The sequence below is a fragment of the Alexandromys fortis genome, unplaced genomic scaffold (assembly GCF_014885135.2).
Source record: "Alexandromys fortis isolate MF-2015 unplaced genomic scaffold, M_Fortis_MF-2015_v1.1 scaffold_9, whole genome shotgun sequence".
NCBI classification, from domain to species: domain Eukaryota; kingdom Metazoa; phylum Chordata; class Mammalia; order Rodentia; family Cricetidae; genus Alexandromys; species Alexandromys fortis.
The window spans coordinates 2,991,545-3,009,662 of record NW_026067892.1 but is presented as its reverse complement, the minus strand read 5'-3'; the positions used below and the strand labels follow the sequence as shown (position 1 = coordinate 3,009,662).

At 50.8% G+C, this 18,118-nt stretch overlaps 1 protein-coding gene across 1 annotated transcript in view; it reads right to left on the bottom strand.

The window, feature by feature from the left end:
• Tbc1d22b (TBC1 domain family member 22B) overlaps positions 1–18,118 on the bottom strand; it is a 53,381-nt gene that overhangs the window by 18,078 nt on the left and 17,185 nt on the right. Inside the window, exons 3-8 of the mRNA XM_050138594.1 lie at positions 16,076–16,383; positions 13,974–14,153; positions 13,070–13,140; positions 11,774–11,902; positions 10,003–10,068; positions 7,642–7,756 (exon numbers count right to left, since the gene is read on the bottom strand). Coding sequence (XP_049994551.1) covers positions 7,642–7,756; positions 10,003–10,068; positions 11,774–11,902; positions 13,070–13,140; positions 13,974–14,153; positions 16,076–16,383 — 869 coding nt within the window. The remainder of the gene's footprint in view (positions 1–7,641; positions 7,757–10,002; positions 10,069–11,773; positions 11,903–13,069; positions 13,141–13,973; positions 14,154–16,075; positions 16,384–18,118) is intronic.

Sequence of the window (18,118 nt, the reverse complement as noted above, 5' to 3'; positions counted from 1 at the left end):
GAGCATCCTCGACAGTGAGCGCCCTCAACAGTGAGCACCCTCGACAGTGAGAAGTGAGCACCCTCAACAGTGAGCGTCCTCGACAGTGAGAAGTGAGCACCCTCGACAGTGAGAAGTGAGCACCCTCGACAGTGAGCGTCCTCGACAGTGAGCACCCTCGACAGTGAGCGTCCTCGACAGTGAGCATCCTCGACAGTGAGCGTCCTCGACAGTGAGCATCCTCGACAGTGAGCATCCTCGACAGTGAGAAGTGAGCACCCTCGACAGTGAGCACCCTCGACAGTGAGCGCCCTCAACAGTGAGCGTCCTCGACAGTGAGCGTCCTCGACAGTGAGCATCCATAATCTCAGTACAGGCAGTGGAAATGGGGATTTCTGAAGCTCACAGACAGTCAGCCTAGTTGAACTGATGAACTTTGGGTCTAGTGAGAGACCCTGTCTCAAAAACAAAACACTCCAACCCCTAAAAAACCAGAATCAATTGCAGTCAATCATTGCCAACCTTTGGCCTCTGTACATATGTGAGCCCACACTCACACCTATACACACTCACTCCTACAGATACTATACACAAACCAAGAAAAAGTAAATGACCATATAGTTAGAAGAATAAGAAAGCACAGTTCTGTTTTGAGAAGGAGTCTCACTATGTCCCCCAGGTTGGCCTCGACCTCCTAAAGTCAAGTAATCCTCCAGCCTCAACCCTCCGAGTAATCAAGAACCTTTCTGTGTATAACTTCAGGAGGTTGGAGGGTCACGTGAACACTGCTGGTGTTAGTCACCTGAGAATCTCATGCCAGGACTTGATGACAGCAGACAAGACCCTGAGAACACAACCCTCCAGATGGAACAGAGAAGGTGGAAGAAGCCAGAGCCTGCGAGGATACAGGCTCTCTCAAAGGCATGTGGAGGAAAGCCAGCCTCGGGCTCTCCTGGAGAAGAGATCCACAGGGAGGTGGTTCTGCTCCACAAGGCCCACATCTCTGCTTGTCATAGAAACATGTCATTTTGGAGGTACAGAGAAGCTGCTGGCCAGAGGCACCATCACACGGGGCCTGCCAATCAGAGCATTGACGCTTAGCTCAGAATGACACATAAGGTCTGGCTACAGTGTGGGATAGCTGAGGCAGACGTGAGCTAGAGAGGTGGCTCAGTGGTTAAGAGCACCTGTACATCTTGCAGAGGAACTGAGTTTGGTTCCTGACACCCACATGGAATGGCTCACAACTACCTGCAATCCCAGCTCCAGCGAAGCCAAAGCCATTCTCTAGCCTCCACGGGCACACATACACACAAATAAAAAACAATACTGTGGTACTAAGGGATGCACTCACCCCCTCCCACAGGAAACCCAGCAGTGGAGTCTCCAGGGAGTACTTACATACAGGGATACCACTTGGCTCAGCACTCCAGCTATCTTTACATGGCTGCCACTGGGAGGATTTCACACACTCCCTGCCTGCCTCTCATACCCAGAAGCTGCTTCTTCCAGGGAGCAGCTTAAAAAAAGAGCCGAGGTCCCAAGCGGGACACATACCCAGAGAGTCCATGTCAGTTCCACTCCTCATGCCAGACTACGGGAATCAGAGCTCTTCACTGTGTAGTTTGCAGCGGGCAGGGAACCCAGGTGTTAGCAATTCCTCTTTATTGGCTTCCAACTGCCTCATTGTCTCTCCAACCACAACCTCCCAGAGTCATCAGAATTACTTCACCACAGTGAAGCTGCCCAAGCCACAATGAACCACCTGGCCCACCTGCACCTACAGGTACGCCTACAGGGACACCTACAGGTACGCCGCCTACAGGGACACCTACAGGTACGCCTACAGGGACACCTACAGGGACACCTACAGGTACGCCTACAGGGACACCTACAGGGACACCTACACCTCTCTCTCTCTCTCTCTCTCTCTCTCTCTCTCTCTCTCTCTCTCTCTCTCTCTCTGGGCTACTGTTTTGAAAGGGATGATGTGGCTCCTGAGTGGCCACTTCTCCCAAAAAATGGTCAAGAAGCCAGAGGGCATTTTGTCACCACAAAACAGTTAAGATGACATGTCACAAAATCTAGCAGTCCCTTCCTGCCTTTTTCAGTTCAGCATCTGTTCTCCCAACCATAATAAAAAAATAAACATGTATTTTTTTCCTTCACTCTAGGATAGTGGTTCTCAACCTTCCTAGTGCTGTTACCCTTTAACACAGTTTCTCTTGTTGTGGTGACCCCCCCAACCATACAATTATTTTGTTGCTACAGCATAATTTTGCTGCTGTTACCAACTGTAAACATGATGGGAGACAGAGGCTTGTCAAAGGGGTTACAACCCACAGGCTGAGAGCCGCTGCTCCAGGACAATTTTATTAGCATTTAAGAGAAAAGCAAGAGGGGCAAGCTGCAAATTCTAGCAGCTTCCAGGAGAAAGGAGATGGAGAAGGGGGGAGAGAGCCACTCTGTCAGCAATGGAGCCTGACAAGCAGTCACGGCAAAGGAAAGGGGCCTCAGAGAGAGACTAAAGAAGTCCACCCACCAGCTGAGACACTGGGAGGGAGGTCTTTCTGAAGGTATAATGTCCACACAGCAAGCTTCACCAACCACACAGATGCACAGTTCTGTTCTGGTATTTCCCTACAACTGTGGTTAACAATAGCAAAATGAGGGGATGACGTCAGAGTTTCCTCCTCAGCCACGCCCTGGTGGACCCCACGAAAATGCCCTGGGTCCTGACCTCCAGCGCTGCAGACTGGGATTGTTCACTCTGGAGCTCCAGATAACTGTAACCACACAACCAAGCCTTCCCAGCTACATGCACCCGGGCATGCTCCTTCCGTGGCGGAGCTCCACCCACAGTAAGAACAGCTATGGATGGCTGGTGCTGTCATCCCCGGTTTCTCCAGTCTGTGAATGTTCTTATTCTGTCTTGTGGGACTTACAGTTTCCATTCTCTTTGAGCAAATGTCTAAGAGTGGAAGGCAGGATGCTTTGTTTGCTTAGGGTCCACATCCCAGCTCCTACGTGTCCACCTCCATGATATGGGAGACCGCCCTGACACCCACAGGGTACAGCCCACAAGTGTGATATACTGCCCCCCAGTGGCCACGTCTGACACAATCCCACTACCTTTGGCGCATTCTGTGCCTAAACCATGGGATATGGGTCTCGGTCTATCTATGTATGTGTGAAGCCACAAAGAAGGCATGAGAGGAGGGGAGATCTTCAGAGTCTCTGGCTTCCAAGCATGAGAAGGGAGAGGGAAATGGTGGCATATGAAGTGCTACTGGAGAAAATAGCTCAGCTATGGGGTACTACTAAGTTCCAGGAGGGCATGATGGGACAGTACACCTTGGGGTCTTAGGGAGGATGACTCTCAGGAAGCAGTCACTCAGGGGATAAGGAGGTAAAGGCATGATAAGGCTTCAGGTTTAAAATGTTGATTCTAGAAGCCTTGCCATCAAGCCTGAAGATCTGAATTTGATCTTGGAATTCACATGGTGCAGCTAACTGACTCCTTTAAGATGTCCTCTACCAATACACATACACCCCATATAGACACACACCACACCCACCCCCACCCCCCCCCACACACACCTTAAATCCCAGCACTCAGGAGGCAGAGGCAGACAGATCTTTGTGAGTTTGAGGCCAGCCTGGTCTACACAATGAGTTCCAGGATGGCCAGAGTTAAAGTTTCTGTCTCAAGGGGAAAAAAATTAAAAATGCTGAACTGAGGGAAGGAGGCAGAGAGCAGCACTCACAGAGCCCACATCAAGCTGGAGAAGCTTGATTTTCAAGCTGGAAAGGGTCTCAGGACGGGAACCGCATGGCCAAGCCCCTGTGAGTGGCTGGAATGGAAGCCAGGAGCAGATACAGTGAGCTGAGAAGCCGACTCTGCCAGTGCCTCACTCCAGGCCTACGGAAGTCAGGGCACAGCAGAGTGAAGTTCAAGAAGCAGATAAGGGGCTGCAGAGGGGGCTCAGGGGCAGACTGTCTGCTTAGCGTGTACACCGCCCTAGACACATCAGAGCTGTCTGGACACGCCGAAGTGACAAAAGTGGGTTCTGAACTAGTCTTAGCACTTCTGACTTCAATGACAGGCATTGTTGCCAACTCAGTTACAACACAGCCAGGTTAAGGAAGGGGGGGCCAGTTACTCCAACACTCAGTCTGAGGAGTCTAAGTAGGATGATTGACAACTGCCTGCAGGAAACTATTCCCTCTTTTCCACCAAGCAAAAGGAACTTGGGGACTGTAAACTCGGAATGGACTTTCCAGGATTATTACTGGGTGTGTCCATAAAACTGGGTTCAGACAGGAGACGTAGCTTAAGAACCACACACAGTTACAGGATGGCGTTAAACAGAAACAGTGTGCAGGGCTGAGCTCACCTCACAGCACAGGGATCAGAGCTTGGATCCCCAAAAGCCATGGAGCTGGCTAGGGGCAGCAGTTCACCTGTGGACAGAGAATCCTGGAGCAAGCTGCCTAGGGAGACCAGCCACATCAGTGAGCTCTGGGGCTGATGTACAGACTGCCTTTTGAGTACGGAGGAGGAGTGACCAAGGTGCTCCTCAATACCAACTTCAGGTCTCTGTATGCAAGTACATGTGCACACACAAGTACACTCACTTGCATATACACATGCTCACACACACGTACCCAGACATACAAACATGGATAAACGCACGCACGCACGCACACACGAAAATGGAAGAGAAAAAAGCCCCATGCCCTTCTACCCTTCTTCCTCCATGCTGGCTGGAGTGTAGATGCAATGACACACATATGTACTCTGGATATTGAGTGAAAAGCTATATGCCGAGGATAAGACAAGAGAGATAGGTGTGGGACCTTTGTGCCCCAGACTACGTACCTGTGAGAGACAGGCTCTGCTGTCTTACTTAAAGCACTGTCGCATGGAACAAGTTAATCCTGATCCTCTCTGACATACGCAGGGAGAGATGGTCCCACGGGAATGGGCATGAGTCAGAGGTCGGGGAGGGACTTCCCTCCGGGAGTTGTAGTACTATCTGATCATGCTTCTAAGCAATCTCCAAAGGAATTCCAGCTGGCTTGCTTCACACGGAGAAAGAGAATGAAGCAACTTGACCACTGATTATTTTGATGGAAAGAAACGGCTTCTTATGGTAGGCCATGGTGGGCTGGCAAGATGGCTCAGTGGGTAAGAGTTCTTGCTGCTGGGCCTGACAATTGAGTTCGGTCCCCAGAACCCATATAGTATAAAGGGAGAACCAACTCCCATAAGTTGTCCTCTGACCTCTACACACCGTGGCATGCACACAGAGACACACAAAACAAATGATTCAATTTTTTAAGAATAATAAATTGGATGTGTCCCAACCTGCTCTTCCATATGACATCCTTATCACTTGCACACGCCCACACGCCTTTTTCTACACACCTGCACACAAGAGCTGATGCTCACTTCCTTAGTTCAGAGCTGGACTGACAGGCTGTGCAGGACACCACAGTCGCGGGGAGCCCCTCTAGGACTGTACGCTGGACCTGGCACAGCTGGCTTCTGCGGTAAAGACACTGCTGGGGCCAAGCTAGCTGTGGACAATCTCTCCACCAACTCCAGATGGATCCAGTACTAGGTTTGCTGCTTTCAACTCTTGTGAACAATGACAGAGCACAAAGCAAGCTAGGGCGCTAACTGCTAATTTATAAAAGCCAGAGAGGGCCAGTAAGATGGCTCAGTAGGTAAAAGTAACGGCCACCAAGCCTGATGACACGAGCTCAAGGTACCACTAGTGTCCTATGATCCCCACAGGGGGCAAATGCATACACACACACACACACACGCACAACACACAAACTAAAGATTGCTTTTAAAAGTAGAGAAAGATAAAGAAAAGGCAGGTAGTTTATATATAATGTTGAAACAATCTGCCATTTAGCTGGAGTAATTTTAAATCCCAATTCCTGACATACAGGAGAACAAAGTTATTAAGAGAGAGAGAGAGAGAGAGAGAGAGAGAGAGAGAGAGAGAGAGTGAGAGGGAGAGAGAGTCTTTGTGTTTGGTTTTCAGCACCCACATGGTGGCTTACAACATCTATAACTCCAGTTCTAGGAGAGCCAACACCCTTCTGGCCTACACAGGCTACAGGTACACACATGTTGCGCTGATACACATGCAGACAAGGCAAACACTTAGATACATGAAGTAATAAAAGTATTTTCTTTTTATAAAGAGAGGCATACACTGGGTAGAGAGCTGGCTCCGTGGCTAAGAGCACTTCCTGCTCTTGCAGAGGGCCAGGGTACAATTCTCAACACCCACACTAGGCAGCTGTCAAGCCTCTGTAACTCCAGTGCTAAGGGATCTGCTGCCCTCTTCTGGCCATTGAGAACATCTACACTCACACGGTAAACAGACAAGCAGCCAGTGCACATATACAATAGTCAATTTTAAATGTTTTAAAGAGTCATCAAGGACCACGGAACTATGCTCCCTACTCTGACATGGGGGCTGTGCAGGTGGCACCATTAGACCCCAAGGATAAGGCTCTAAGGTCAGCTGTGATCATGTCATGAGAAGAACAAAGGCACTAAAGTCAGAGAATCCGCCTTAGAGCTTGTAAAACTCATTAAGTCGCTCAGGCTTTGAAACAGGTTGAGATGTCTGCCTTACAGAGCTGCTGGGCCAATGTGACAAGCACGACACGGCACTGTGCAATGGTAAAGAGCTTTAATTCGGGAGTGGTGCGCTCCGGGTTCCTTCCAGTGTTCTTTTCTGTCAGTTAGGAGCGCTTGCTTGTTTCTTCACTTGATCTTTAAGACAGGATTTCACTGTGCAGTCCAGGCTACAACTTGAAATGCCCAGCCTCATACTGAGGTTATAACTGTGCCACCTGATTGCTCCTTCACACATTCCGATTCCAACAGCCTTTCTCTGTTCCCTTGACAAAGAGAACAGCACTGGGCACCCATGGGTTTCTTGAAATCCCTAAGCACAGAAACTGAGGAAACCCAAGGGAAAACCAAACTCTTTGGCTCCTTTAAGAGTCTGCTTGAGCTGGGCGATGGTGGCGCACACCTTTAATCCCAGCACTGGGAGGCAGAGGCAGGCCAGCCTGGTCTACAAAAGCGAGCTCCAGGACAGGCTCCAAAGCTTCAAAGAAACCTTGTCTCGAAAAACCAAGAGTCTGCTTGAGGACTGGAGGAAGAGGCTGTGGCTGTGGGTAAGCCTCAGCATGGTCAGGACAGAAGAGTAGGGGACAGCAGGGTCCCAGGGCACCTTCTGGCCAACCCCACCCTCCAGCATCCTCTGCATGCCCACAACCTACTCCCGAGATCCAGCATGGATGCTGGTACTTAACCTCAAATGTCCACATGGGCACTGGGTCTGAGACACATCTGGAGAACCCTAAAAATAACCTGATTAAGCCATCAAGCTCTTTTCCTGAGAAGAGAAGGGTGCCTGCTTGACTGCCGTCCTGGGGAAACCAGTCTTTGTAAGTGAGATGGGTGATGTCTCATGAGATAAGCTCCAGGCTGCCTCTACTGCCCAGACGCCCTGCCTCGTGCTCAGCAAGACACTGCCACCAGCAGCACACTTGGGAAGACAAACAAGCAGATGGCTGATAGCAAAGTGAAAGCACATTCAGCACGGTGGTAGTGCTGCTTACCCACATATTCCGAGAGGAAGACGACAAAGAACGGAGTGACCAGGTCATTGATCCCCTGGACATAGCCACTGGCAGGGTGTCGGATGGCCCAGATAAAGAGAATTCTTTCAAAGATCTAGGAAGACAAGAAGGAAAGGGGACGTGTTAATCTTTGGACATACTTCTCCCTCCACTTATCACATCACCATCTATCTTGGGATCAGAGAAACGTTTTAGGGAGATTTAAGATGCTGTGGGACAAAGGAAGGGAAACACAGAGAGCTGGAACACGTGCGCTGCTCTGCTCCAAGCTCCTCGCCCTCTGTCTTTTCAGTGCCTGGGGACCACAACCTAAAAACTGGAAACAGCGGTGCTGGAGATTACAAACTCAGCACTTCTCTACTTCTGGGAGCGAGGTATCGCACAGGCCAGCTCTGGTGTCTTTCTGAATCTTCCCTGTCACTAAGGAATTAGAGGGAGCAGCACTCTCCACCACTCTCTCTCAGTGGGGGAAAGAGGTCAAGACTCAGTTCTGTATGAGGCCCTGGGTTTGATCCCAGTGTCACAAAAATCAAACAACTGTCTCCATGGCAGCCCTTTCCGAAGGACTTATAAAGGCACCCGCCACTCCAAAGTCTCAGCCTCGATGACTGGCTTTTACAGGGCCAACTATACAAAGTTGGCAGAGCCTCTTCAGGGGAATGAGTGATGGAGACGCACACACATCATACTCAAAAGGTGCAGACAGATGCAAATGAAGACAGGAAACCCGGCTGCATGGGGGAAACACAGGCTCTGCACTGTAGGAGGGTCTGCAGTTACTGCTCCTCAGGGAGAAGAAGATGAACTGAAGGGTTTCCCACACCTCTCCCCCACTACTGGGGCAAGTCAGACCCATTACACATGATGCTCAAGCATCTTTCAGCACTGTGGCTGGGGTCAGTGCTCTGCCTCTGTTTGCTAACAATGACCACACCCTATACACAAGGGTGATGTGAGCAAAACCGAAGAGAATAAAGCATGACTTCCTCCACCTTGGCATCCAAGCTCCACTAGTGGGGACGCTCGTTAAGCCACTGCCCACATCTCTAAAACGAGAGCTGGCATGCAGGGATGAGAGGCAAGAATCTCAACATCGCAAGGTGGAAAGAGGAGAAAGCAGGGCCGAGCCTCAGAAACTGAAGGGAGGAAAGAAATGCATTTCAACTTCCTTTGTGCTACATCTCAGGAGTGCAATGACGGCATCACCCCACAATCTTCCCTTTGGCGTTGAAAGTTACAACAGATCCCGGCAGGAGAAGCATCTATACTTAAATGGACCCATGAACATTATCCAAAGCCACAGATGATCCTTCCCATCGTCCCTCTCTATTGTGAAGAGAACAAAAAGCTCCCTTCAAAAGCCCCGACACTCCATGTCCTGACTGCAGGAGAACTGCAGAGGCAGCCGCTGACCTCATGAGGTGATCATCCCGGCTGGAGACAAGTTAAAGGGCCCACTGGACCCTTCCATGTGCTCCGTTACCTTAAGCTCTTAAACATCACTACCAGTGCCACTTCTGGATTTAATTCCAAAGGAATTAAATATTAAATTGAAACATATTTGCATACCCATGCTCAATACAGCATTAATCACCACAGCTGAACGGGACATGTAACCCACGTGTCCATAATATGTGCTACATTCGTGATGCAATAGTAGCAATGATGATGGAATATTTAAAGTCGAGGGATGGGTGGAGAGATGACTCGGTGGATAAAGGGACACCTGTTGACAAGACTGATGACCAGGACCCACAGAGTGGAAGGAGAAAACCAACCTTTGTCAGCAGTCCCCTGCCCCCCCCCAACCCCCACAACACAAATAAATAAATGTAATACAAATTTTTAATGAAGGAGTTCTGACACTGTGAATTCTGCCAGACCATGAATGACAACTGCTATACATTGTACTGGAGGTCTGGAGTGCGTACATCATACACAAGAAACAGAATGATGGCGGCAGAAGAAAGGGAATTATTATTTAATGGGTACCAAATTTAAGTTGGGAAAATGGAAAAAATATCTGGAAATGCATGGAGTGCCTTGAGTTGGGTACTATTAATTACCCACTTTACACAAAAAGGAAGAGAGTGGCAAATTGATGTTATATATATTTTATCACAAAAAAAAATCACCATTTTAGTTTTAGAAAGTATAACAAACCTGAGAACAGGAATTTTAAGGTAGGATGCTGACTGCCTCCAGCCTCGGGCCAAGCACTACTTGGTACCCAGGCCTGTCATGAAGGGCAGATGAGAATATGTGAGACCTTGGACATGAGGCACCAAACAGGAGCCACTGGCCCCAGGCAGGAGAACCAGAGAGTAGGGATCCGCTCACCTCCTGGACGAGTGGCTGCTGGAACAACGGGATGAGAGGATTTGTCCTTGGAATGTCAATGTGAATCTGAAAAACAGAAGCCACAGCCCAAACATAGGGTCAGAATGTCTAAGGTGTCAATCAAAGGAGCGCTTAGAGCACAGTTTGGCTCTAAGAGACTTACTGACACAGACAAAGCCCAGCTAGACACCATGTTACCCTCCAAATAAGCCACTTCATCAAGCAGAACAGGCTTCTTGCCTGAGGCCGCCCGAGGCGCTCCTCTGATTCTCTGAAGTTGGGTTAACTCTGGGATGGTACCTTTTTACCTTTTGACCACGTATGCACCCCTCTTTCAGGATCTTACTCATTCATGATTCCTAAGAGTCTAGTGTGGTGGTGCAGGCCTGTATTCCCAGCACTCAGGAGGCTGAGGTCTGAGGACAGACTGGTCCACCAGGCCAGCCTAGGCAACATAGTGAAACCCTGTCTCAAAAACCAGCTGTGTGTGTGTGTGTGTGTGTGTGTGTGTGTGTGTGTGTGTGTGCAACAGTAATTACAGCCTTCCTGTAATCCCAGTACTTGAGAGACAGAGGCAGGAGTTTGAGGCCAGCCTGGTCTATGAAGTGAGTTATAGACCAGCCAGTGATGCATAGCAAGACCCTGTCTAAATAACAAATAAAACCCACAACTACGGCTAAGAATAAAAAGGGCTCCAACTGTTGCTAAGAATGTGCTGGAACAGGAACCAGGACAGGACTGCTCATGAGGTCAGCAAGGACAGAGTGTCAGGGCAACTGGCTCCAGTCACCAGAGCCAAAGCTCTCACTTCTGGGCCCACGAGGTCATGTAGTTAGCATCAGCTCTGAGGCCTTTCCAGTGCCCTGGCTAATGTCCTAAAGACATTGTTCACATCAGAAGAAGTCACAAGGTTTCTGGGAACAGCCATGCAGCTCTCCCTCCTGTGAGGCTGCTGCTGGCAGACACTTCTGCAGGTCCTAGGACTTCTGCAGGCAGAGGGTGCTGAGTGGGCACTGTAGCAGTCACAGGGCACACTGGTGCCAGTCCAGGCGGGACTCTCCACTTCTGAGCCTTCTGTCTCTGCTGTGTGTCCCATGGCCCCTAATCCGCACAGGATAGTCAACTGCGCCTTTGTGACCAACTCCTACACCTACCGGTAATCCAAGAGGGCTGTGTGCGTGTACACACCTGTGTCTGTGTGTACGCACCTGTGTCTGTGTATGTGTGAAGATTTGTACACACATGAAAGACGAGAAAGCACCACCGCTGGCAAGGGCTAAAGCACATCTACTGAAGGATGTAAGCAGCACATACCCATAGCCCCGACAATAAGGAAGCTGAGGCAGGTTCATCGTCAGCCTGAGTAGAGTGAGGCCCTGTCTCAGGGAAGAAAAAGATCAGGAGCTGGCTCAGCAGCTAAGAGTGCTTGCTGCTCTACCTGAAGACTTGAGTCTGGTTTTCAGACCCACATGGGGCAGCTCACAACAGTCTCTATTCCAGCTCCAAGGATCCAACACCCTCTTCTGGCTTCCACGGGCATCTAAACTCATGTGTGCATGTTCATACACATCCACACATATCCACACAGATAAAAATGAAAATAAAATTTAAATACACACAACACATACATACACAGTAAATTCAATGTTAAAACGCCAGAGTCAGAGCTGCTGGATGAAAAGAGGCAAGGGAGCCTTAGACACACAGGACATCGGACTGCACCAGGAAGCTCCAGGGGCATGCTGGGTACCTCAGCTGGGGGCAGACTCACCTGTCTGTAGGTATCCTGGTGATGCTCCTCATTGCGAGAGTCATAATACTGCTCAATGAAGCCAAAGTACTCCTCCCGCTTCCGCTGCAGGGTCAGCTTCCGCCGTTCGGTGTTTGCGGGGAGATAGCCCTAAAGACAACACTGCCTGTCAGAGGATGAATTTTCACTTTAGCCTGAGCAGTGGCTGGGAAACCACCAAGGAACAGAAAGAAGACTGTGGAGAGGACAGGTGGGTTCTTTTTGGTCCAAGCCACGTGGTGCTTGCTCTCTTCTGGTTAGTGGACCCTGGGTGGGCAGATGAAGGGAGGCCAGGTTTCCAAACTTGCTATGGCTTTGGTCCCACACTTCGCACTGTGGAGCTCCCAGAATTGGTCCCACTGAGCATTAAATGGAGGTCAGAGGGAGGGAGCTGGACCCAAGTCACAGCCTCCAAGGGAAATAGAAGGACCTGGCGACATCTGTGACACTTCTTGGTACAGATTACACATTCTTTTCCAGAGTAACAGTGGGAACCATCAGCTCAACACACTGAATGGAATCAAAAGACTAGGACAGAACTGGCACCCTAGCTTCTGTTCTTATTCCCAGCCTGGATCCCATTCTTCCTCCTAAGCCTCCTGTTCCCTTTCTGCTTGCCAGATTCATTCTGAGCAGCCTTTGAACTTACTAGAAGTCGCAGAGGCACTGACCGCACAGCTGTAAGACCAGGGGCTGGGGACAGTGACAAGAGATCCCCCCCACACCCTTAAAGGCATTATGTAGCGCATTCCATGGTGAGTGCCTGGAGAACTGGCACGGGCGCTTGTGTGATCTGGGGTGTGCACATAGCATGCAGGCCTTTGGAAGCCTTTACTAAGTGAACAAGCATCCATCCCAGAGCAGGAGCTGGGGTGCTGCTGAGCATGGTCAAAGTCAGGCCTGTCTGGCTTCTGAGAGGCTGGCAAACTGACTTGTCAAAGCTGGGAGACGGATTTCGAACACTTAGGAGTCGATGCTTGCCCTCAGCCAGCATCCTGGGGTCCTCCTGTGCTGCTAGATCCTCCCTACACTGCTAAGAAAGTGACACTGTGACCACAGGAGTCAGCTTCTGGCCTCCTCTGCATACGTCTGTAGGAACACACTCACCTGCAGGCGTGGGAATAAACTCTCAAGCATGTGTCTCTTCTGACACAGCCTCACAGCCTGCTAGGCGGCGGGACTAGAGAATTCTATGGCATAAGATCAACATTCCCAGACCAATCTTGGCAGACAGAGGGTTGTGTGATGCCCACGCTTCTCATGGTGGGTAGAACTCACCGACAAGAGTCTCCAGGTGACCGGTCGAACTTCCCTGGGAACACCTGGCCAGCTACACTTCCTCAATTCATCTACAACAGAAAGTAGCTTCCCTGAATCAGGGCTTCCACAAAGGCCCAAAACAAACCTCGGCCAGATATCTCCTACCAAGACAAGCAGGGAAAGGCTCCATACCACAGCCCTGAGCTGCCGGAGGCCAGGACACCTGCAGCAGTCACTAGCTCAGAGAAGCTGTGGGCGTGCACAGGGAATCATGGAGCTGGCCTGGTCTAGCTGCCTTGAGAGGCAGACATCACAGGTTTTTCAGATTAGAGACTGTGGCTTCTGAGGCACTAGAGACCAGTGCACTCCCTCAGGCAGCAAGGCATTGAGGCCACCGTATATCTCTGCATTTCCTACAAGTCAGAGAAGTATACAGAAGTCTGACAGGACAACTGGTCTGAAGCATGAATCTTGTAAACCCTGAATAGCATGCAACATGGCCTGCAAACATCACTGTATCCTAGCAACCACCAGTGTATTCTGTTTCTGATAAGGGTATAAAAAGTCTGAGTGCCTGCAATAAACTGTCACAGCCCCAGTCCTGCTATGATCCCACCAACCTGACCCGGGCAAGATTCATTTCTCATTGTCAGTATCAGGCAACCTTGGCCCAGGAAGTAAGCACTGCACTTCCAGGTGTGGACTTGTGTGAGAACCCCTGGAGGTAGCAGAGATGGAGCGCAGGCACCGCACTGACAGTCACACTGACGGCAGTCCCTAGTCTCTGATAACAGACTTCTAACCTGTGCATCACGGCTCTGGCCCCAGACAAAGTAAAAGAAGGAAGAGAAGAAGCTTCTGTCCTCTGAGGACCCCAGTCACCACAGCACCACCTACTTGCCCAGGGCTCCAGGGAACTCACCCAAGTCAGTGTTGTGGCTGGAAAGCAGCTGACGGAACTTTTCTAGGCGTGTTTTCTCCCGGACTGTCATTGGAGGGGCCCCAGAAGCATTCTGGTCTGAGATCCGGGCGACAAGGGGGATGACGGGGCGCAGAGGGAGAGACTGCTGTTTGTGGAGTGGGTCCCTCAGGCGCGTGTCACCTGAGGGGATTTCAGAGAGAGAGAACTGCATGGGAAGTCATGGGTCAGACACCCTAAGCCTGCTCAGGATGTGGTATGGCACCTCCTCCGGGCAGGGCCTGTGGCACTGCCTGAGGATCCAGCTGAGGGGCAGTGGGAGGGTAAGGCCCAGCAGGGCTCTGCTCCTGTGCAGAGGAAGGGCCACACATGCACCTGCAGAGGACAGCTGGGGCCAGCCAACTCCAGATGTTGCAGGGACTTCTGAGAAAGTGTATGGTGAAACCAAGGGAGATGACGCTCTTTCTGCCTTAACCTGGATCTCTCCCCAGCGGCTTGGGGTGAGTGGTGGCCACACAGCCAAAGCCAAAGCGCCTCTCCCCCATGCACACAGAGTGCATCAAAGGCTAAGCCGTGACCCTGCCGAGCACTGGCTGTCCTCTACAACTGCCGTTGGCCCACCAGGAGCCCTTCGAGGCGGGTAGGAAGCCCTGGCTTCAGGCAACCCAGTGCTGAGGATCTGGCTCCTCTGGGCTCCACATTCCCACTCAAATGAGCCAGCTTCGGGTTCTACCATGCTATCTCTGAAGCAGTGGAAGCAACAGGGGCTGAGCTGTGCTCCTGCTGTAGATGATCTGAGCAGACGGTGGGTGGGGAGTCGTAGTGCAGGACTAGCTCATGGGGCGCTCACGACATAGACAGTGCTATGCTATCCATTCCAGCATGGCCTCTCACAGGATGATGCCCGACACCTGCTAAGAACTGAGAACTATTTTACAGAAGAACAAACTCAGCCTGGGGAAGCTGAGGAACTAGGGAAGCAGAGGTGATGCCCTGGGGCTGTCTGACTCTGACACTCTTTATAATTAATTGAAACGGAGAAAACTGTTGCTTTTCAGTTCAAGCTTTCTCAAGCCTGGGTCACATTCCTCAATATTTGCCTTAAATGCAGACATTAAACACTGAGCAGGAACTAGTCAGCGCTGCAGACGCTTGTGACAGCTGCCACAGGCACCTGGCTGGGGCGCCCATAGTGACAACTGGGGTCTAGAAAATGCAATCACTCGCAGCAAAGCTTAGACAGACGGGCATCTCCAGCATCTGCTGTTTACAGGCAGATGCACACGGAGGGAACATCCACAAGGGGACATACGGGGCGGGGGGGGGGGGGGGGGGGGGGGGGGGGGGGGGGGGGGGGCGGGGGGGGGGGGGGGGGGGGGGGGCAGTTACACAGGGCAGCCTGCAGGGATCATGGCAGGGCCCTTCCTGTCATTGGGAACCTCAGCCATAGCTTGGGCCACCTGGTCAATCACTGCTGAATGCCTGTCTCAGACTGGCATTGTGGGTTCAAGCTGGGCCCTGTCTCAGCAAAGGCAAATGACAGAATTACAGTAAAGACCCTACTTTGGCTAAGCTGGCACAGCCTCATGCACTGTACTGAAGCTGTGAAAGAAACTCAGAGGGCGGGGGGAGAACAAAATGGGTCTTTCCTCCCAGCCACTCAGCCTGGTGGGTGGGTGACCAGCAGGGAGCTGTGACCTGGAAAAAGGCCTCCAGAGGTGGGCAGTTATTCCCCAGGGCTGAGGAGGTGAACCATTTGTGAACTGTCGCTGACACCTTTAAATACAAGTCAGTATCTGTAAACCTGACCAGGACTAGAGCAACGTCAAACAACCTCATCACGGAGAGCTGTGGATGCCACTGCAGGGAAGGGAGAAGCAGGGGAATGGCAGGGAATGTTGGTGTGCTAGGAAGTAAGGACCCAGCAGGAAGGGCAGGGACAGCCTGTGACCAGTTAGGCCTGCTGGTGTCACAGCTCAGGCGGGAGGGTTTTTTATTGGTTTGTTTGTTTGAAATCGTCCCATGGATATCTGTGCAGGAACTTCTTTCTCTCTAGCTGCGCTCTACTGAAAGGCAGAGGCTATGGAGGGCAGGGGGGGACTCACTGGAGTTTCGGGAGAGCTGGGCATCACTGCTGGACTTTATGACCTTGTAGCTGGCAGGGACGTCTGATGTTGTTGACTGGGACCGTTCAGGTTTTACCCTCAGCTTGCTGTGGTTTTCCAGGACTTGGGCCGCAGTTGCCAAAGCCACTTTTGAGTTCAGAGTTTGGAAAGGAGGTGAGGAAAAGTCCTCTTCCTCGTCATCGCCAATGTCCCAAGCGTCACTGGTATTCCGGGCAAACTCATGGAAACTGGAGGCCTTCTTGTTCTTCAGAGGAACTGAGTTGACTTTGGACCGTTCTCTGATGAAGCTTCAAGGAAAGAGACGGCATTACTGAGCACGGCACCCCTGACCAGTCCATCAGCATTTGTCACACGACATAACCAACTGCCCCAGCACACTGCACTCGGAGCAAACCGCCCAGAGCCGCTGCTCCTAAAGAGCGTCCCACAGATGCAGAGAGCCAGGCCTCAGCTCTCCACATGCTCTCTTATTCCCAGCATCCTCCAACTCATGAAACCGTCTGGTCAATTTAAGCTAAGAGAAGTGAGGAAGCCATGCCACGCTGGTAGCTGCCCCATGGCCCTCCTAGTCACTGGGCCCTGAGAAGTTCCAGTGACAGGAACTCCCTCTGCCTGAGTCAGAGTGACTAGGGGGACTACAGCCTGCCCGCCACACCTGCCCCACCCCACAAAGGACAGACATAAGCAAGAACTAAGCCTTAACTGTGGACTCCACTGAGGTGTCGAGTGGATTTGTTACTAGAACAGGATGTAAGCTGCTGGCAGGGTAGAGGGATGCAAGGGGGTAGAACGTTAACTGTCCATACACACAACCTTAATCTCAGAATGAAAAGGCTCCTCTCTTTACTCTGCCAGCCGAGAAAAGAAAGTTTGAGCTTGGTGCTGCTCTGAGGTGTTGTCATGTCCCGTGTCCCCCCCCCACCCCCACCCCCACCCCCCCGCTTTTAGAACAATTAACTTCAGACTTCACAGAGGAAGCAGCCATGTGAATGTCTACGATCCATGGGAACTGGCCCACAGTCAGGTAAAAACAGCATTAAGACCCTTCACCCAGCCTTTCAGCAAGGCAGGACCACTGTACAACAGTGTAGGCTGTGCTAGAAGAGCAAAGGCCCCATTTCTAAGGTGTTCTCCCCAGGGGATCCAACACCTCTGACCTCCTCAGGCACCTGCACTCATGAGCACATACCCCCAAACACGGACACACAGACACAAACACACAATTTAATAAATGTATCTTTGGGGTTGGAAAGACAGCTCAGAGGTTAAGAGCACTGGCTGCTCTTGCAGAGGACCAGGTTCAGTCCCCAGCACCCACATGGTGGCTCACAACTATTTGAACTCTAGTACCAGAGGTTCTGATGCCCTCTTCTGGTCTCCTCAGCCACCAGGCACAAAAAATACTGTGCATATACATTCATGGAAGCAAATACTCATACACATAAAAAAAATTAGAAAATGAATCAAGCCAGGTGGTGGTGGCACATGCCTTTAATCCCAGCACTTGGGAGGCAGCAGCAGGTGGATCTCTGTGAATTTGAGGCCAGCCTGGTCTACAGAGCTAGTTCCAGGACAAGCTCCAAATCTGCAGAGAAACTCTGTCTCAAAAAACCAAAACCAGGGCTGGAGAGATGGCTCAGAGGTTAAGAGCATTGCCTGCTCTTCCAAAGGTCCTGAGTTCATTTCCCAGCAACCACATGGTGGCTCACAACCATCTGTAATGGAGTCTGGTGCCCTCTTCTGACCTGCAGGAGTACACACAGACAGAATATTGTATACATAATAAATAAATATTAAAAAAAAAAAACAAAACCAAAACAAAAACAAACAAAAACAAAACCTCTTAAAAACATGAACAGATAGATTTGAGACTTGAAGAGTGGCCATGGGTTACAGTGTTGGGAACACAACACTGCTCTGTTTTTCTGCAACAGCTGCTCTGTCTATAGAACTGTTCTGGCTGAAATACGGGCCATACATGTTTAGGAGGACATGTAGAATTATACTGGAAAAACGTCTGAC